The sequence below is a fragment of the Cydia fagiglandana genome, chromosome 21 (assembly GCF_963556715.1).
Source record: "Cydia fagiglandana chromosome 21, ilCydFagi1.1, whole genome shotgun sequence".
NCBI lineage: Eukaryota > Metazoa > Arthropoda > Insecta > Lepidoptera > Tortricidae > Cydia > Cydia fagiglandana.
In genome coordinates, this window is record NC_085952.1 from 5,209,063 (window position 1) to 5,231,241 (window position 22,179).

At 35.8% G+C, this 22,179-nt stretch overlaps 1 protein-coding gene across 2 annotated transcripts; it reads left to right on the forward strand.

Moving 5' to 3' along the window:
* Positions 1–867: 867 nt before the first annotated feature.
* LOC134675006 (uncharacterized) lies at positions 868–20,879 on the forward strand. Of its 2 annotated transcripts, XM_063533154.1 has the most exons (8): positions 869–1,203; positions 15,940–16,075; positions 16,695–16,897; positions 17,427–17,516; positions 17,643–18,099; positions 18,683–18,816; positions 19,570–19,698; positions 20,720–20,879. In XM_063533154.1, the coding sequence occupies exons 2-8, from the start codon at positions 15,943–15,945 to the stop codon at positions 20,756–20,758; spliced, it is 1,185 nt and encodes a 394-aa protein (XP_063389224.1). In that variant the 5' UTR covers positions 869–1,203; positions 15,940–15,942; the 3' UTR covers positions 20,759–20,879. The 2 variants fall into 2 exon arrangements, with proteins under 2 accessions (XP_063389223.1, XP_063389224.1); XM_063533153.1 differs by having other exon boundaries at positions 868–1,203; positions 17,427–18,099.
* The last annotated feature ends 1,300 nt before the right edge of the window (positions 20,880–22,179 follow it).

The window sequence follows — 22,179 nt, forward strand, 5'->3', positions numbered from 1 at the left end:
AAATTTCACTCTGGCTGCTTCAACAGCCGTTGCTCCGCATTTAGCACATTTTCTATGTGCATTGCTGTAATCCATGTAGGTACAGACTTACAGTCTTAAGTGGTACGTAGCGGTACACGTTGTATGTATTATTTAAAGAGTTAATAAATAAAATTTTCGTTATGAACTTTAACCACAGCAGTTGGACAGAGTCATTGACAAATATATTTTTTATTATGGTGGGTAGACGTACCTACCCTCCATATATTTTATGACCATTGATAAAGACAGTTGAGTTGGAAGCAAATATTCATTATAAAACTTAATCGTATGTAATTAAGTTTTAAGCGTTTTAAGTCCCGTTTTATGATTAATATTGTATAAAATTCGTGATAATTTAAATCAGAGTTGGGAGCAATGTTGCTGTAGAAAAATGTTTTTATTTTTATTACTCGCAACTTTTTCCCGGAGGCCAACGCACGCATAGAAGCTTAAGGCGCACACATGCGCAATTATTTGGGGACATAACTTTCTTAGGAAGTGAACAGGCCTTGCTGTCGGTTAAGTAGCTAACACACTACCGCACCGCACCAAGGTCATTGTGGGACGCACCCATAAGTAAAAGGGAGAAAGCGATATCTCTTTCTCCCTCTTACTTATGGGTGCGTCCCACAATGACCTTGGTGCGGTGCGATAGTGTGTTAGCTACTTTACATCCGACCGATCAAAACCCGCAATGTAATGAAACTCGCATGCGAGTTCTCGCATCGTCTATATGAGCCTTTAGGTCGTGAGTCGTGAACGCACCCTAAGAATGACATATGTGGAGTTATGTTACTTATGTCAATGTTAACTTGACAATCTGACAGCAAAGTTCCGAAAGTTTTCCCATGTTTTTCTTTGCCTTTTACGTCGTTTAACTTTTAAGTTTACATGTCAGTGATAATAATTAATTCATGATATGGGATTGATAAGGAACTTGAATTTCTATATATAGTAATTCAGTTTTGTCATTCATTCCATTTCTGGTACACATGCCAACGTAATGTTAGGTATGCCTGAGATTATGCCAACGAAAACATTGCTATAATTTACGTGCAAACAATAAATAAGAGTAATTTTGTTACATTTTACAATAAGAAAATCGTGTACCTAGTGTCTGAGGTTTAAGTATTACGGAAACAACGAAGATTTTTGGTAAATTTACTGCTTAGTATTGTGAAGGTAAGCTGAAGTCTTTACTTGCCAGTTTATCTACAGTAATTAATGTAAAATTCTATATTATACATTATTTATGCAGCGTTGGTACCTATCTTATATTATAAGAAATATTCAATTGAATAACATAACACTTTCATTTTATTTTACTGTTACCTTTTTTTTTATTGTTGCACAACATTGAAACCAAATAAGTTAGTGTGTTGTAACAAAACTAAGCCCTTTAATAACAGCTTTTAACTAATTCTAAATAAGTCAACTGGATTATTTACTTTTTATTGGCTTCAAAATAAACACAAGTATACTGTGTGGCACATAACCTAAAGTCAAAGAATTGTTCTTATGAAACAAAATTATTTGTATGATTACAAGAAAATATTTATAGCTCAATAGTGGGACCGGATTTTTGCACGAAAAGTTTTGATAATTCTAAAGTTGAAAAAGTGATACTTATCTGATATAGGACATATTTTTAAGCATATATGCTATATATGATGAAAAGTTAGAACGAGCGTTAGATATAAATTAGGTATTTATATATTTTTAGTAATGATTTTTTAATATTGAATTAAAGTGCAATGTTTAAGCTCCATTGTTTATAATATGTATGACGCTTTATAATGTAAAATTATTAGAAATTTTTTTAACGTGCTTCTTTGTCAAACTACAATTAGCTTATTATTTTGTCGATATTGAATTAAAGTTTAATAAATCCACAACAACATATCTAAATTTATAAGTTAATAGGCAAGCTAAAAAGCTAGAAGAATAAGATATATGCTTTAGAATTAATATGCGTTTTTTGTCCTATAAGATCTAATATTGAATTAGAGTCTGTAAAAATAAGTCTATTACTATAAAATAATATATGCAGCGTATATATGGAAAGTAAGAAATTTCTGTGTGTAGCTTGCATTGTAATAGTAAAATCTAGTTAAAAAGGCGCGAAATTCATAGATACGCCGCGCTGGTCAGTCCGTCGCCGGCGCGGCGCTCGAGAGCCTATCATAGCCTACCTATACCTCGCCCCTCGCCCCACCTCCCGCTCAGTAACACTGTCTGTCTTTTCTTATCATTCATTTGTTTGTTTACCGTGCACATATATAAATTATATGCGGACATTACGTGAAATTCAAATATCTTATTAAGTAAAAATACCTACAGCTGGTCAATCGGATCTTGTCAGTAGAAAGAGGCGGCAAATTTAAAAATGTAGGCGCGAAGGGATATCGTTCCATAGAAAATTTGAATTTCGCGCCTTTTTTTAGTGACAAGATTTGCTTGACCAGCTATATTTCATTATCTTGACTAATATTGTAATAAAAATGTACAAGATATTCACAACTATTTTCTCCTATAAAATAAAATAAAATAAAATAAAATAATCTTTTTAGCGATAAGACCGCCTGTTGTTTAACCTCTTCTTCCTGTATTATTTGTATTGTTTTCTGTAATGAGGTGTGCAATAAAGAGTATTTGTATTGTATTGTATTGTATTGTATAATCTTTATTGCAACTTTGAGTTGTTACATAACATTGGTTTCTGGCTCTCAAAGTAGGTTTCCCTGTGTCTCAAGAGCCAGTTCCTTCCCAATTACAAGCGTAGGTAATGTTACAATGTTAGACATTTTATATGACATATTAACAATATTAAAATTAATTTTAAAGAAAGATGAAACTGTGATGTGTGTGTACGCGCGCGTGTGTGAGTATTCTGTGTCTGATTTTTAGAATATGTGTGTGTTTCTGTGTGTTTACGCGCGTGTGTGTCTGGTTATTTTAGAATGTATGTACTAGAACACGCATCGTAATAGCTCTTCTGCTTCAGTATAACTTAATGATTTTAACCAAATCTTAATTTTGTTTTTTAATTGAAAATTACTAATGTTGTTTATATTAAGGGTTTTGTGTGCTTTGTTATATAAGTATGGCGCCAAAAATGAAAAATGCCTTTTAGACCATGCACTATTACAGCGAGGTACGGGGTAGTGAGCTATGCGTTTGTTGCCAAATGTGATTGTAGGGGCTATTAGTCTGTGGTATCTGCGTAATGTTTGATAAATGATAAAACTATACATAGTTTGTCAAAGGACTGTCTCATTTCAAACATAGACAGGGAGAATCATCATACTATCTTTGACTTACACTAGTACTAGCACCCAAAAGAAAAGGATGAATATAGTTTTTTGTTTTTATTTACTGACAAATTGGTTTGACCAACTATACCTATTTCTGGTTCCTATTGTCATGTCCTGTCCTATTCAACGTCAATATCATAATATGTATATTATAAACCAACTGCTCAATATTACACGGTATACATCCTGAATATACAATAAGGTAAGTGGCCTCACTTACCTTATTGTATATTCCGTGTGGGCCGTATATGCCTATACGGCCCACACGGAATACGTATACCTCACCTTAAATTAAAATGGTTTTTTTTTAATAAACAGGACATGAAGTATGAAAAACTCACTCAAATAGGTTTCTCATTTATTTAAGTTTCTTCATTATACCAAAATAGTTATAAAAATATTACGATACTCTTGGAAAATATACCTTTTATAAAAGTCCTATTATGGGCCTTATTGAACACTACCAGAGTATTACTTAATCCCGCAAAAAATAATCATTTTGACAGTAGGTAATAACAGATTTTATTGTTTTTAACTTAAGAGTTATACATATACAAATAACAATATTTGATACTTCATAACAGGAGGATTTATTTATAATAAGTGAAAATAATTATTTTGGGTCTTAATAACTAAAGATATAAAAATTGTCTATTTTACGCGAAAATAGTAGGTAACTAAACATAAATCTTTATTAGTTACAGTAGTCTCATCCTTTAACATCTGGGGGCACGGCAGTGCCCCCGCCAAGACGAGAAAAGCGCAAGGGCACTATCTACCTTTTCTCGAAGCGCTTTGTCGTTTTTTGGAACCCTCATAACTTGGGGTTGGATTATACCAGATAAACAAAGTTCTCGGACTTATTAAGCATATCAATTGCATAGCTCTTATACTTTAGATTTTATTCATATCTAAAAACTTCGATTTCGTCACTGACTCACTCACTTGATGATCATCAATACCGGGTACTTCCTGAAGTCCTCTAAGAAGCTGAAATTTGGTATGTAAGATAGTTTTAGTACACAAACAACAAATAAATTCAAAAAAATTTTATCCCTAAGGGGATGAAGATGGGGTTTAATTTTGTATGGGAAATCAATAATCACTGAACCGATTTAGTTGAAATTTGGTATGTAGATAGGTATTGTTATGGGGAAGGATATAGAATAGATTTCAACCTCAAAGTTTACCCTTACGGGGTGAAGGCAGATTTCAACCCCAAAGTTTACCCTTACGGGGTGAAGGGTTTATATGGGGAATCAGTAAGAAGTACATTGTGTAACAGATGCCCCCAGATACTTATTTCAGGATTTTTAACCCTTTAAATTAGGGGATGGAAGATTGTCATAAACAACTTACAAAAAGAAGTGAAATCCCATCAAAAACATTTTGATGTAAAATGTTGCCCAAACGAAACCATAAAGGCTTATTTACACGATACAAGATTCTTGTACAAGAATCGGCAATAATTGTATTCAAGTTTTGCCGTGCAATAATTGAATTCAAGAATTGAATCAAAATGTTTATACATGAACAATAACCAAAATCTTGAATGCAATTATTGTATAGAATTCTTGATGGGCAATATTCTTGACCGTATTTTGTTTACAACAAAGACATTTATTGAACGGCAATAATTGCATGCAAGTCTTGACAAGTCTAAACTTCAAATTGAATCAAGTATGATGTATTGAAGCCATATTGAAGCAAGAATTGAACCGATTTGCATTGGCAGATTTTCATTCAATATTGAATGGGTGGTAAAACTGATAAAATGAGCAAAAATTATTTTAAATTAGGTAGTTCGGAGATAATTAAATTCATAGAAATTTATAGAAGTCATCAATGTTTGTGGGACACAGAGGTTAAAAATTATAAAAACCGTGAGGCTCGAGAAGTTGCCCTTGTAGATTTTGCTATAGAATTTGGGGTAGAAGGTTTTGGTCCCAAAGAAATAATGAAGAAACTTAAGAGCATAAGAACGCAATATCTAGCTGAAAATAAGAAAGTGAAGGATTCAATGGGAACTGGATCTAGCAGTGCTGACGTTTTTCTCGTAACACAGTTGCTACTATAGCAGCGACAAGGAACACACCTTCGCGTACGGAATCCATGTCGAAAATAAAATATGGATTGGCAATTCTTGTATTCAATTAACTGCACTAGGCTTCGTTTACACGTATGCCAGTATTGAATTCAAGTTGCTACTTGAATACAAGAATGTCACGTATGTTTAGATAGTGCAAGTTTTTTGTTGCCTCAATTTTATTGTATTGAATTTTCAAGAATCTTGTATCGTGTAAATGGGCCTTAAGGCTCGCACTGTCAAAAAGTTATCAGATCTCTTGCTAAGCTTCTAACTCTACAAGCCCTCTAACTTTACTAGCTCTACACCAAAAGTGAGTGGCTTGGCCGTTTCGTTTCTATAAGAACTATTGTATGTAAGTATAATACAAAAACCGCCCAAATGCGAGTCGCACTCGCGTTCCAAGGGTTCTGTACATTACACAATTTTTAACAATATATTTTTTTTAGAGAAAAGTGAGTAAAATGTCTTTAAAAAACCCCGTAGGGATCGGAAAACTAGGTACTTAAGTCCGACTCACGCTTGACTGCACATTTCTAATAGGTTTTCCTGTCATCTATAGGAAAAGAGCTATAATGTGTATTTTTTTCATAATTTTAGACCCAGTAGATTCGGAGATAAGGGGGGGGGGGGGGGGGGCGGAATGGTCATTTTTTGCGTATTTTCTTAAATAACTTCTAAACTATTTATTTTAAAATTATGAATAAATATATCTGACATTCTTACAATGAGCCCCTTCATTTGATATATATATATATTTTTTTGAATTTATATTATTTACTTTACATGTATGTCCTTGGGCTATAGACTTACATGTGTATACCAAATTTCAACTTATTGGTGCAGTAGTTGCGGAGCAAATAGGCTGTGACAGACGGACAGCCAGACACACGAGTGATCCTATAAGGGTTCAGTATTTTTCCTTTTGAGGTACGGAACCCTAAAAATAATGAATTTAATAAATTTTTCACCTTATGCCCATGTGGCGGTAGCGAAACAGTCAAGCCACATGTTTTGACTAAGGTGTAGAGTTAGTGAAGTTAGGGCTTGTAGAGTTTGAAGCTTGGCTCGACAAGAGATCTGACAACTTTTTGACAGTGCTAGTCTTATGGTTTCGTCTTAGCAACAAAATTTACATGAAAATGTGTTTGGTGGGATATTTTTTTACAGTATAAATATTTATTCGTAACAGTAAGTATTATCTTTTAACATAATTTTTACAGTACATCTGGTGCTACATTACGACACCGGTGCTATAATAAGCACGTTAAAACACTCCCTTTGACCGTGTTTTAAAATTCGTCACTTGTTGCAAAATATCTATTTTTCGCAATTCTATCGTAAAAGAAAAGAAAACTAACGAAGAGGTTTTACGCATACTGAAAGTTTTGCGTAACTTTTGAATAAAACCATTTATAACCATAATAATACATTTATTGCTTCTCAAAATGTTTCCCTTTACATTCTATGCACATATATTCACTCGCTCGGACCATTTTTGGAAGCATGAGGCCCAATCACTTGACTGCAATTTTTCGACGTGGTGATGAAACGTAGTAACTGCCTTATCCGGGATCTTAAATGTCAAACTCCAAATTAAATCCTTAATTTTGGGAAATAGATAGAAGTCACAGGGTGCAATGTCTGGATTATAATCCGTATAAGAGACATTTTCCACGTTTTCGTAATTAAAAAATGTTTTTGCCTTTATTGCGGTATCGGTGGACGCATTATTATGACGCAGGAGGATGCGGCTTCTCGGTCGTCTCTCGCGGTCTTTTTCAATGACTGCGAGCACACAAATGGTAGTGTACTGCTCAGTATTTAACGTTCTTTTATTATTTAAAAGTACGGTACAAAAATGTCGCGTTTAAAAAAAACAGACGATCAAAATGTTTGGCAACGCTTTTGGCTTGTTGAACTTGTATGGGCCTCCTGTCACCTTCGAAAGACCCATTGACTGGACTAATGCCTTTTTTCCGGATCGTAGCAGTAAATCCAGGTTTCATCTCCTGTAACGATGTTATATACAGCATTTGAACTTCCTTGCATATACTTACGCAGCATTTCTCGGCACCAGTCAAAAAGTACCTGTTTTTGGACTGAAGTTAATTCGTGAGGAATCCAAAGACAACAAGGCTTCCTGACTTTTAAATATTCTTGTAAAATCTTTTGTATTTGTCTGAACCTATCCCTAATTGTCCTCAAATTCCGTCATAGGTGATTCGTGGGTTTTCTTCAATGAGTCGTCTCACAGTAGCCACGTTTCCTTGAATGATCGCCGTGGACGGTCGACCATCACGAAAATCATTACCTAGAATAATACTGTCTCTACTAAATTCACCATACCAACGCCTCACGATGCTCAGATGTGGTGCTTCAATCCCAAAAGCATTTTGAGGGCAAGCACTACACTCTTGCGGAGTAAGCGAACTTTTAAAATCATAACAAAATCATAGCTCTAAAAATATTTTCGCGTTAAAGCCACGTTCAACGCACTGACTTACTTTGACAAGCCATTAAAAACAAAAGACGATCGATTTGTCGCCAACATTTGTCACATTCCATAATCAAAAGCCTGTATTTTTTTTAAATATACAATTCATAATTTAAATGTTTACCAGTGGCCAATAGTGCAAAACATTCAGTGTGGCCTATGTAGTAGGAGAGAGGGGGAGTTTGTTAAGAACTATAGACAATAGAAGAGGAAGGATGCTTGGGCACCTGATACGACACGACGAATTTATCAAAAATATCATAGAAGGGAAAGTTGAAGCAAACAGGAAGAGGGGAAGACCAAGGAGAGCGTACATGGATCAAATAAAGGAAAAGATCAACGTCGTGTCGTATCGGGCTGTCAAAGAGAAGGCGGAGGACCGCCAAACATGGAAATTCCACCGACCTATGTATTAACAAAAAAAAGTCACTTGTAATTAGTTACTGCCTTTAAAAAGTATAAGTGCCTCAATGTTATTAGACTTTTTGATTCTTTAAAACGTCTTTAGGTCAATAAAGCAAGTGAAAAAATATTAGAGTTAGACCAAGAAAAGTCTGCAGCAATTTTGACAGCCCACACAGTGCAAGTGTTATTTATAAGTCATAATTTCATAGAAGTTTCTTCAAATCGACCTTATTAATAAGAGATTAAAAATATTGAAAATTATCTTAAAATATTTTAATCTAATATTTCATCTCATACGTTCAATAAGGCCCGGGACTAGACCTTTTTACCTGCACTGACAGTGGGCCTTCTTAGCAACAAGTACAAATTCAGAATAATTGGGAATAATAGGGAGCAACTGCTATTTTTGAATGCTGGGCCTTGTTACCCGCCGGGCCTCATATGCCTGCACCTCACCTACCTTATTTATTTGTTTTACAAGGGGAAAAGTTGTTGATTAACCGCTCGTGCTAATATTGATACCCAAACAAGCGAAACAATTTTTTTTATTAAATAGGAGGCAAACGAGCAGACGGATCACCTGGTGGTTAGCGATTACCGCCGCCCATGGACACCCGCAACACCAGAAGGGTTGCAAGCACGTTGCCGACCTTTAAGATGGGGGTCTTTGAAGGTTTGAAGGTCGTATCGGACAGTTCATTCCACAGTTTGGCTGTGCGAGGCAGGAAGCACATTCACAAATTCAAACATTCTAAAATTGAACCACGAGCGGAGCGAGTGGTTCGTAAAGTTGAACCTTGAGCGTAGTGAAGGTTTCAAGGGACGAAGGTTAAATAAAATTTTCACCACATCAGCTCGTAAAGGCCCTCTTGATTGTTCGAAACGGATAAGAAAAGTGGCATTTAATTTGATGCAAATTTTGAGTTGTTACCGTAGGTAAATTGGATCAGTTGGTTGGTAATATTGACTTTAAAATGATAAATATTGAATAACGTTAGTTTGAAATTGATTTTATGATAAAGTAAATATTATCGGAGATGATCGCTCTTATAAAATGTATGTCGCTAGTCATTTATAACCTAAAAGCGCCAAATTAAGCAAAATTATATTGAAATGACACCTGTGTATTGAATTTGAAGAATACTTTAACAAGGGTAGTTATCTGTATGACAATGCACCTAAAATAATTTTCAAATGTATCTATTATTTCTATACTTAACACGATAACGAATTCTACGTAAACGAAACCGCGGGCAATCCCTAGTACATATAGAAATAAATAAGGGAAGGTAAGTTTCCATTCGTGTACTGTGTAAAATAACTATTTACCATTGATAATAATTTTATAAACGCTTTGCGTATTTTTAAGGGCACCGCGCTAACCGCTAGCCCGCGACCGTCGATCGCTGCCTCCTGCCACGGCGCACAGCGCGGCGCGCGCAAACGCCGCGCGTTTGAAATGTAACTTAATATAAGCTCGGAATGCATACTTACGTATCAGTATTTAGTGTCGCCGTGATTTTATATTTCTAATCTTTTGTGTGAGAAGTAAGATCTTTATTATGACCGTGTAATATTAACTCTACAAACTTTAATTCAATATTGGCTATACTGCTTAACGAGAAATCAATATCTAGACAAGCACATTGTCTACATTTCTAACTTTTTACATGTATACTAAGTTGATAGATAATATCGTAATTTTGCAATATCAGCTACTCTAATTCTGTATTTACATAATAATTCCTGTTTTTACGTTCACCAGAAAGCAGCTGTTCCAGATTTCTAAAAACCGAATATTGTGAATAAATTAAAGTGTTATTGAATATGTTAAAGTTTTTTGTAACTTTAATTTTATATTTACATAGTTATTTAGCAAAAATTGAAAATTTAAATATGGCCGAACGCTCCACCTAAAATTTTCTAACTTTTTACATGAATGTTATTTAACATGCTTACAATAACATATCAAAAAAGAAAAATCTTTAATGTTATCAAAACCCATTTTTGTTCCACCGCTGGTCTATAATATTGTAATAAAAATGTACAAAATATTCACAACTATTTTTTACTATACATAGTTTGTCAAAGGAATGTCTCATTTCAAACATAGACAGAGAGAATCATCATACTATCTTTGACTTACACTAGTACTAGCACCCAAAAGAAAAGGATGAATATAGTTTTTTTGTTTTTATTTACTGACAAATGGTTTGACCAACTATACCTATTTCTGGTTCCTATTGTCATGTCCTGTCCTATTCAAGGTCAATATCATAATATGTATATTATAAACCAGCTGCTCAATATTACACGGTATACATCCTGAATATACAATAAGGTAAGTGAGGCCACTTACCTTATTGTATATTCCGTGTGGGCCGTATATGCCTATATAGATAGAGCCCACCTTAAATTAAAATGGTTTTTTTTGGTCTTTTGTCAAATTAAAATGGTTTTTTGTCAAAGGAATGTCTCATTTCAAACATAGACAGAGAGAATCATCATACTATCTTTGACTTACACTAGTACTAGCACCCAAAAGAAAAGGATGAATATAGTTTTTTTGTTTTTATTTACTGACAAATGGTTTGACCAACTATACCTATTTCTGGTTCCTATTGTCATGTCCTGTCCTATTCAAGGTCAATATCATAATATGTATATTATAAACCAGCTGCTCAATATTACACGGTATACATCCTGAATATACAATAAGATAAGTGAGGCCACTTACCTTATTGTATATTCCGTGTGGGCCGTATATGCCTATATAGATAGAGCCCACCTTAAATTAAAATGGTTTTTTTTGGTCTTTTGTCAAATTAAAATGGTTTTTTGTCAAAGGAATGTCTCATTTCAAACATTGACAGAGAGAATCATCATACTATCTTTGACTTACACTAGTACTAGCACCCAAAAGAAAAGGATGAATATAGTTTTTTTGTTTTTATTTACTGACAAATGGTTTGACCAACTATACCTATTTCTGGTTCCTATTGTCATGTCCTGTCCTATTCAAGGTCAATATCATAATATGTATATTATAAACCAACTGCTCAATATTACACGGTATACATCCTGAATATACAATAAGGTAAGTGAGGCCACTTACCTTATTGTATATTCCGTGTGGGCCGTATATGCCTATATAGATAGAGCCCACCTTAAATTAAAATGGTTTTTTTTAATAAACAGGATATGAAGTATGAAAAACTCACTCAAATAGGTTTCTCGTTTATTTAAGTTTCTTCATTATACCAAAATAGTTATAAAAATATTACGATACTCTTGGAAAATATACCTTAAAAGTCCTATTATGGGCCTTATTGAACACTAGCAGTGTATTACTTAATCCCGCAAAAAATAATCATTTCGACAGTAGGTAATAACAGATTTTATTGTTTTTAACTTAAGAGTTATACATATACAAATAACAATATTTGATACTTCATAACAGGAGGATTTATTTATAATAAGTGAAAATAATTATTTTGGGCCTTAATAACTAAAGATATAAAAATTGTCTAGTTTACGCGAAAATAGTAGGTAACTAAACATAAATCTTTATTACTTACAGTAGTATCATCTTTTAACATCTGGGGGCACGGCAGACGAGCAAAGCATAAGGGCACTATCTACCTTTTCTCGAAGCGCTTCGTCGTGTTTTGGAACCCTCATAACTTGGGGTTGGATTATACCAGATAAACAAAGTTCTCGGACTTATTAAGCATATCAATTGCATAGCTCTTATACTTTAGATTTTATTCATATCTAAAAACTTCGATTTCGTCACTGACTCACTCACTTGATGATCATCAATACCGGGTACTTCCTGAAGTCCTCTAAGAAGCTGAAATTTGGTATGTAAGATAGTTTTAGTACACAAACAACAAATAAATTCAAAAACTTGAAATTAATTTTTTATCCCTAAGGGGATGAACAGGGGGTTTAATTTTGTATGGGGAATCAATAATCGCTGAACCGATTTAGTTGAAATTTGGTATGTAGATAGGTATTGTTATGGGGAAGGATATAGAATAGATTTCAACCTCAAAGTTTACCCTTACGGGGTGAAGGCAGATTTCAACCCCAAAGTTTACCCTTATGGGGTGAAGGGTTTATATAGGGAATCAGTAAGAAGTACATTGTGTAACAGATGCCCCCAGATACTTATTTCAGGATTTTTAATAGTAAATCACCCCCAACCCTTTAAATTAGGGCATGGAAGATTGTCATAAGCATCTTACAAAAAGAAGTGAAATCCCACTAAAAACATTTTGATGTAAAATGTTGCCCAAACGAAACCACTGTCAAAAAGTTATCAGATCTCTTGCCAAGCTTCTAACTCTACAAGCCCTCTAACTTTACTAGCTCTACACCAAAAGTATGTGGCTTGGTCGTTTCGTTTCTACAAGAACTATTGTAAGTATAATACAAAAACCGCCCAAATGCGAGTCGGACTCGCGTTCCAAGGGTTCCGTACATTACACAATTTTAACAATATATTTTTTTTTTAGAGAAAAGTGAGTAAAATGTCTTTAAAAAACCCGTAGGGATCGGAAAACTAAGTACTTAAGTCCGACTCACGCTTGACTGCACATTTCTAATAGGTTTTTCTGGCATCTATAGGAAAAGAGCTAATATGTGTATTTTTTTCATAATTTTAGACCCAGTAGTTTCGGAGATAAGGGGGGGAATGGTCATTTTTTGCGTATTTTCTTAAATAACTTCTAAACTATTTATTTTAAAATTATTAAAAAAAATATCTGAGGTTCTCACAATGAGCCCCTTAATTTGATATATAACAAGATATAGTGTTTTTTTCTTCTATTTATCATTCATCTCAAAAGTGACCCCTTTATTTGAATTTCTATTATTTACTTTACATGTATGTTCTTGGGTTATAGACTTACATGTGTATACCAAATTTCAACTTATTGGTGCAGTAGTTACGGAGCAAATAGGCTGTGACAGACGGACAGCCAGACACACGAGTGATCCTATAAGGGTTCAGTATTTTTCCTTTTGAGGTACGGAACCCTAAAAATAATGAATTTAATAAATTTTTCACCTTATGCCCATGTGGCGATAGCGAAACAGCCAAGCCACATATTTTGACTAAGGTGTAGAGTTAGTGAAGTTAGGGCTTGTAGAGTTTGAAGCTTGGCTCGACAAGAGATCTGACAACTTTTTGACAGTGCGAGTCTTATGGTTTCGTCTTAGCAACAATTTACATGAAAATGTGTTTGGTGGGATAATTTTTTACAGTATAAATATTTATTCGTATCAAATAAGTATTATCTTTTAACATAATTTTGACAGTACATCTGGTGCTACATTACGACACCGGTGCTATAATAAGCACATTAAAACACTCCCTTTGGCCGTGTGTTAAAATTTGTCACTCGTTGCAAAATATCTATTTTTCGCACTTCTATCGTAAATACCTATCTATGTATTAACAAAAAAAGTCACTTGTAAATAGTTACTGCCTTTAAAAAGTATAAGTGCCTCAATGTTATTAGACTTTTTGATTCTATAAACGTCTTTAGGTCAATAAAGCAAGTGATAAATTATTAGAGTTAGACCAAGAAAAGTCTGCAGCAATTTTGACAGCCCACGCAGTGCAAGTGTTATTTATAAGTCATAATTTTATAGAAGTTTCTTCAAATCGACCTTATTAATAAGAGATTAAAAATATTCAAAATTATCTTAAAATATTTTAATCTTATATTTCATCTCATACTTACGTTCAATAAGGCCCGGGACTGGACCTTTTTACCTGCACTGACAGTGGGCCTTCTTAGCAACAAGTACAAATTCAGAATAATTGGGAATAATAGGGAGCAACTGTTATTTTTGAATGCTGGGCCTTGTTACCCGCCGGGCCTCATATGCCTGCACTTCACCTACCTTATTTGTTTTACAAGGGGAAAAGTTGTTGATTAACCGCTCGTGCTAATATTGATACCCAAACAAGCGAAACATTTTTTTTTATTAAATAGAAGGCAAACGAGCAGACGGATCACCTGGTGGTTAGCGATTACCGCCGCCCATGGACACCCGCAACACCAGAAGGGTTGCAAGCGCGTTGCCGACGCGCGTTTAAGATGGGGGTCTTTTAAGGTTTGAAGGTCGTATCGGACAGTTCATTCCACAGTTTGGCTGTGCGAGGCAGGAAGTACATTCACAAATTCAAACATTCTAAAATTGAAGCACGAGCGTAGCGAGTGGTTCGTAAAATTGAACCTTGAGCGTAGTGAAGGTTTCGAGGGACGAAGGTTAAATAAAATTTTCATCACATCAGCTCGTAAAGGCCCTCTTGATTGTTCCAAACGGATAAGAAAAGTGGCATTTAATTTGATGCAAATTTTGAGTTGTTTCCGTAGGTAAATTGGATCAGTTGGTTGGTAATATTGACTTTAAAATGATAAATATCGTTAGTTTGAAATTGATTTTATGATAAAGTAAATATTATCGGAGATGATCGCTCTTAAAAAATATATGGCGCTAGTCATTTATAATCTAAAAGCGCCAAATTAGGTACGCAAAATTGTATTGAAATGACACCTGTGTATTGAATTTGAAGAATACTTTAACAAGGGTAGTTATCTGTATGACAATGCACCTAAATTAATTTTCAAATGTATCTATTATTTCTATACTTGACACGATAACGAATTCTACGTAAACGAAACCGCGGGCAATCCCTAGTACATATAGAAATAAATAAGGAAAGGTAAGTTTCCATTAGTGTACTGTGTAAAATAACTGTTTACCATTGATAATAATTTTATAAACGCTTTGCGTATTTTTAAGGTCACCGCGCTAACCGCTAGCCCGCGACCGTCGATCGCTGCCTCCTGCCCCGGCGCACAGCGCGGCGCGCGAAAACGCCGCGCGTTTGAAATGTAACTTAATATAAGCTCGGAATGCATACTTACGTATCAGTATTTAGTGTCGCCGTGATTTTATATTTCTAATCTTTTGTGTGAGAAGTAAGATCTTTATTATGACCGTGTAGTATTAACTCTACAAACTTTAATTCAATATTGGCTATACTGCTTAACCAGAAATCAATATCTAGACAAGCACATTGTCTACATTTCTAACTTTTTACATGTATACTAAGTTGATAGGTAATATCGTAATTTTGCAATATCAGCTACTCTAATTCTGTATTTACATAATAATTCGTGTTTTTACGTTCACCAGAAAGCAGCTGTTCCAGATTTCTAAAAACCGAATATTGTGAATAAATTAAAGTGTTATTGAATATGTTAAAGTTTTTTGTAACTTTAATTTTATATTTACATAGTTATTTAGCAAAAATTGAAATATTTAAATATGGCCGAACGCTCCACCTAGAATTTTCTAACTTTTTACATGAATGTTATTTAACATGCTTACAATAACATATCAAAAAAGAAAAAACTTTAATGTTATCAAAACCCATTTTTGTTCCACCGCTGGTCTATTAGTATTTGTTAGTATTTTAACCCTTGAAAGGATATATAAACATAATGCAGTAAAAAAGTTTATATACATTTGTATAGTCAACCTAAATAATAGCTACTGGTTATGACTCATTCAAAATAAAATATAAATTTTAGAGGATGGTGACTATACTGGATATATTTAATGAGGACTGCTGGCGGCTCGTACTGGACTTGTTGTCTACTGAAGATGTTATAAGATCTGAGCGAGTCAGCCGTGGTTGGCAGGATGTAATCTTCCGTTACCTTCAGGGTAAGATCTATCTATCTATTAAGCCCTTTTATTCTGAGGTAGAGTATATCTCTTAGCTCAATGTGCCGCTTGGCAAAGGCCTCCTCCAGCTTTTTCCATTGGGATCTGTCGTGGGCCACTCTTCTTCAGTTCGGGCCCGCTGTGAGTTTGAGGGTAAGATAAATACAGTCACATTCTAAGCTGTTTCACAGTGGTATTGCTATATATTGGTTAATTTTTTGAACCATAGTTCAGCATCAGTCCTATCTCACTTCCTCAATCCACAAATTAAAAAGTCTACACAAGCGTTTATTTTTTGCCATTTTTATATATTGTGACCTTTTTGCCACTTTTGTGTTATTTCTAGTCAGGATCACGTGCCCTTTTCATCCTTATAGGAGAAAAAAAGTGTCCTAAAATTTCCATACACTTTTCAAACTTTCCTTTTTGTTACCTCCGTACAAAGTATATGGAGAAATGGTAACACAGTAGGAAAAAACTCTGGCACATATTTTTATCCCATTAGGATCGAAAGAGCTTGTGATTCTGAGTAGAAATAACACAAAAGTGGCAAAAAAGGTCACAATATATAAAAATGGAAAAAAAATAAAAAAAACACTCACACTTATATATTTTTCAGATGTTGGTATAAGCATAGAATATCCCTGGTATGGCCACAGGGCTTCTCGTACCCAACGCATTATAAAAATGGAACAAGATGATCCGGAGAAGTTTAAGGAATTAACAAGGAAATGGGGCTCATGTATCAAGAAAACGGATTGTGTTAATGGAGACAGTTTGGAGGTTATACGGAAGAACTGTCCTGATTTAGAAGATGTTACGGTAACTTTTAGTAATTCTATCTAATACCTTTAAACGAGCAATTCATGTTTATTTATTTATATGTATTATTTCGGGGATCTCGGAAACGGCTCGATTAACGATTTCGATGAAATTTGCTATATGGGGGTTTTCAGGGGCGATAAATCGATCTAGCTAGGTCTTATATCTAGGAAAACGCGCATTTTTGAGTTTTTATATGTTTTCCGAGCAAAGCTTGGTCTTCCAGATATTGTATAATGAATCATTTATTTTATTGATGACACACAACTTTTAATAATATTATTTCCTGGAAATATTATCAAATAACCCTAGGGAAATACCAAAACCTTAATAGGGAAATTTCAATGTATTTTAGTTTATTCCGATAAGATGAAGAAATACGAGTATGTAGATGTACTTAATAAATTCCTCGGCCGCATTGCTTCGGGCGAGGCACGTCTCAACCGACCGAACTGCTTCGCGCGGCAATTTTCTCACGAGACACCTTGTTCTGCGGTCCGCCTAATTTGTAATAAATTTCATTTTGCAGTTTTATGGATTACAAGAAGATACCTTATCAAGTGGATCAACGAAGATCTTCAAGAAGCTGAAGCGAGTACATTTCAGGGGCTGCGATTCTGTAAGGATACTTCATACACCTTATGTTAAAACATCAAATTTCAAAGAATGCTTTGCTTTTTGTGGTCTCTACTGCTTTATACTTAAGGCTTATTATGGAAACACATGCTGTATGAATAAAAAACAGTTGACAGATAAGTGCGTCAAGCATTGGCTGGTGAATTACAACATCGAGGAACTAGTAGTATGGGGCGCTGAAGAAATGACTGGAAAGTGCTTGGTAACTCCGCACTCTGCAAAACTAAAGGGTCTATGCTTTAAAGAGTGTGAAACGTTGGATTTCCGTCATCTATTATCTGCTACAAAACACCTAACGCATTTAAAGAAGTTAGAACTGGTGTATGTTCCTAGAGAAATCTTTCAAAATCTCCATTCGGTGTTGGATAAGCTCCCAGAATTAGAGGATTTGTGTTTGCGTTGGGAAAAGAAGATGGAATTGGGAGATGATTGGGCCGAGTCTATTGGACGGTTGAGACTACGGCGTTTGGATGTGAGCTTCAACCCTAATGTGACAGATGAGTGGCTGGAAAAGGCCTCTTGTGGTTTCGGACGGCTCAACGAACTGCACGTAGAAGGTTGTTTAGGTAAGTTTCATTAGCGCAAAGCTACTGGAGGCCGATTTTTGAAATTCCACCACTCGATTTCGTGTAAGTATTTCGTTAAATCACCACTACTAGGCGTTTAAATTCTACTAATATAAATGAAATCGAGTGGCCAATACCACTAGATTCCAAATTTCGATCGCTCGTATTTCAAAAATTAGCATTTCGCCGTTTTCCACCGATTTTCGAGTGTCGAAATCAAGCGATCGAAATTCAAAAATCGGCCTATTGATGTGCCGTCGTACTTTTTAAAAGTGGGAAAACGGAGACTTCTCATATTTTTGTATGTGGATCGAAATTTTCCATTTCCAGAATGAAAGTTTCTTTAATTTTCTGTGAAATTTTCGAGAACTTTTCCAAGCTTATGTAAATTTTCCGTAACTTGTAATGAAGACATCTGTAGGCAGGTACCATATCTCCTTATTTTACATGTTCTGTTTTTTTCTATTCTTTCCCATTTCTTGACCATTGTCATCGCCACCCCTTATTCTTCTGCCCTTTAACTTGCGAGTTGTAAAGAACCGCATGGCTAATAGTAATAAATGACGAAAATTATTTAAATCAGGTGTGACTGGACGCGGGGCAAAAGCGGCATGCAGCGTGGCGGGCCCGGCGCTGCAAGGGCTTCAGCTCGGCTCCAATGTCAAGATAAACGATGCCTGCGTCGAGGACATCGTCCGGACTTGCCCCAATCTCGTGGTAAGTCCTATAAGGGAGATGCTACAGTCATATGACCAAGACACACACCGAAGGCCTCAAAAATATCTGACACGCTTTTATTTGTAGTCCAAAGTACCTAAGAAAGTTGAGGCTTCTTAAGTCGGTATACTGAAGATATCGTGACATCGATACTTTTTTTTTAGGGTTCCGTACCCAAAGGGTAAAACGGGACCCTATTACTAAGACTTCGCTGTCCGTCCGTCCGTCCGTCCGTCCGTCTGTCACCAGGCTGTATCTCACGAACCGTGATAGCTAGACAGTTGAAATTTTCACAGATGATGTATTTTTGTTGCCACTATAACAACAAATACTAAAAACAGAATAAAATAAAGATTTGAATGGGGCTCCCATACAACAAACGTGATTTTTGACCAAAGTTAAGCAACGTCGGGAGTGGTCAGTACTTGGATGGGTGACCGTTATTTTTTTACTTTTTTTTTTGTTTTTTTTTTGCATTATGGTACGGAACCCGTCGTGCGCGAGTCCGACTCACACTTGCCCGGTTTTTTAGTATTTATTATATTATATCGGCAACAGAAATACATCATCTGTGAAAATTTCAACTGTCTATCACGGTTCATCAGATACAGCCTGGAGACAGACTAGCAACGAAGTCTTAGTAATAGGGTCCCGTTTTTACCCTTTGGGCACGGAACCCTAAAAAGTTGTGTATGATCGTTTTCCTGTGACCCTCTAAAAAAAATCCTGTAATAAAAGTCTGTTTCTTTGCAGTGGATCAACTTATCCTACTGTCATGGCGTAACGGAGAACATTGTGGCGCGGTTAGGGAAAGCGCGCAGTGTTCGAGACAGAAAGTTACGTCTCATATTCCAGGGCACCATGATCGAGGGATTTGAAAAGGTATATTAATTATTAACAAGAGTAAATTAATAATGATTAATGAGTGTAACACCCAAGTAGAACAGCTTTAGCCACAGAATAATAGTACTATCGTCAGGCGTGGCTCACTCTACTATTTCGTCGCTTTGCTACAGGTAGCTAAAAATCCATCCGTTCGACCCCAAATTTGGGGTTTGCCATAAGCCGCGCGTGGCGCTGTCGCCACCTAGCGGCCATATCTGTGCTGATCGTGACAGACCCGTTTTGTTAGAGAGTGAGTCTTCTGTACCTAGTACTATTATTTATTCTGTGCTATCGTACAGAACGGAAACTTCCTACAAAACCGAAGTTTGACAGTGGTTCAGGGTCGAATCATGCTGCCCTTTTCTAATACAAGGCACTATCCCTTTCGGCTATTTAGGGTTGTCAAAATTAGTAGTTCTTAAAATATACATGTCTTATCAAAATCGATTCTCTCTTTATTTTTTTATTTTTCACCACACCATCTCGGAAATGCTTACTTTGCACTTCAAAAACGGATAGCAAAGTTGCACTTTGCTATCAGTAATTCACAACTCTTTACACCAATGTAATCAAATGCAAATTTTGAGTTGTTTTCTTATGTTTGCTCGTAGAATTGACTTTTATATGATTTTATATGAAATATTTAATAACATTTATTTGAATTTGATTTTGTTTGATATTTTACATTTAATATTTGCTTGGGGTTGGTGTGGTGAAAAATTTTGTGTTTCACTCGGGGGCAAATTTTGTTTAACCCTCGTGCTTTGAAACCCTCGCAACGCTCAAGATTCCATTTATCGAACCACTCGCTACGCTCGTGGTTCAATTTTGGAATCTTTCGCTTGCTCGGGTATCAATATTAGCACGAGCGGTTAAACAACAACTTTGCCCCCTTGTAAAACAAATAACTATTATTGCACGCTTTTCTACGCGCAAGAGTAAAATAAGATAAAGATGATGTGTGCATGATTTATATATCTTATTTTATATAATTGTCTCCTTTTTTGTTACATGGCAGGATAAGTACCCGTGGCTAATCTTGGACTTTGGAGACTGAAGCTACATCGAGATATAGAGTGCAAATGGTGAATGATGCAAAACGACGTAATTATAGACGACGACGAGATTAGGTCCTCATGTTATATGGCTATACCTAAGCGAAGCATTAATGTTGCCTGTTCATTGTACTGTGGATGTAAAGCCTGACCAGGAGTATATGATCACGCGCCATGTTGCGGAATTTCACTGGAACTAATTTTTTCTTACTATTTCGAACTATGCGCCTGCACGCCCAGAATGCAACGCCTATTCTAGTAAACGGGGAGCCAGTTGAAGAAGTAACAAAATTTACATATCTGGGAAGTGTTATGAACCCCCTGGGAGGTGCAGAAGCGGATGTTGAAGCTCGCATCAATAAAGCCCGCGCCGCATATGCGCAGTTGAAACCCGTATGGACTTCCACAGTCATCACTCGCCGCACCAAGCTAAGGGTTTTCAACTATAACGTAAAGTCGGTCCTCCTATATGGATGCGAGACATGGCCCGTCAAGCAAGACATAACCAGTAGACTCCAGGTGTTTGTAAACAAGTGTTTGCGGCGAATCGTAGGAGTCTACTGGCCACGGACCATCTCCAATGTTAAACTATGGGAACTGACTGGCCAAAACCCTTTAGCTAAGGAGATACTTCTGCGGAAATGGCGCTGGATAGGACATGTTTTACGAAGGCCAAACAATCACCTATCTAAGCAAGGGCTGACCTGGAAAATTCCCGGAAAAAGAGGACAAGGTCGCCCACGTACCACCTGGAGGCGCACAGTGGAAAAAGAGGCGGCATCAGTTGGCCTCGGCTGGGCGGAGCTGGAAGAGGCCGCGCTGGACCGCGAAGAATGGAAATCCCTTCTGAGAGCCCTATGTCCCTGATGAGGGATAACAGGATATCATCATCATCACTATTTCGAACTGTCATCCTATTCATGAGAATAACAGCGCCCTCTGGACAAATATATTACTATTCTAGTCAGGCTTTAATGTGCACCTTTATAAAACTGGGACCCTACAACATCGAACAACATTTAAGGTGAAAGTTTGCTCCGTCCAAGGTGCCCGTTTAATTAAATAAAATAAAAAATCTATTGGGAATCATTTATTTTGTTATTACTCATTATTACCTATTATATGGAGTTCGTTTCACGTACCAAATATAGAGCTACGGTTTATAAATAATTCGCGAAGGCGCAATCAATAATGGCCTCTAAACGTTACCGTATGCTAATACATTGCTGCATTTTATCGATCGATTAAATTCGTTGTTGCTCCTATTTAGCCAACAATTGATGCAATCAGAAATTATTTATTTGTAGGTCTGTAGAAACCTTAACAATGACAGGGAATGCAAGCGTGTATACAGGACAGTAGAGACTAAACAGTATCTATTATTTGTCTGACTTGAAAATAATTTATAGAACATTAGAAAAAG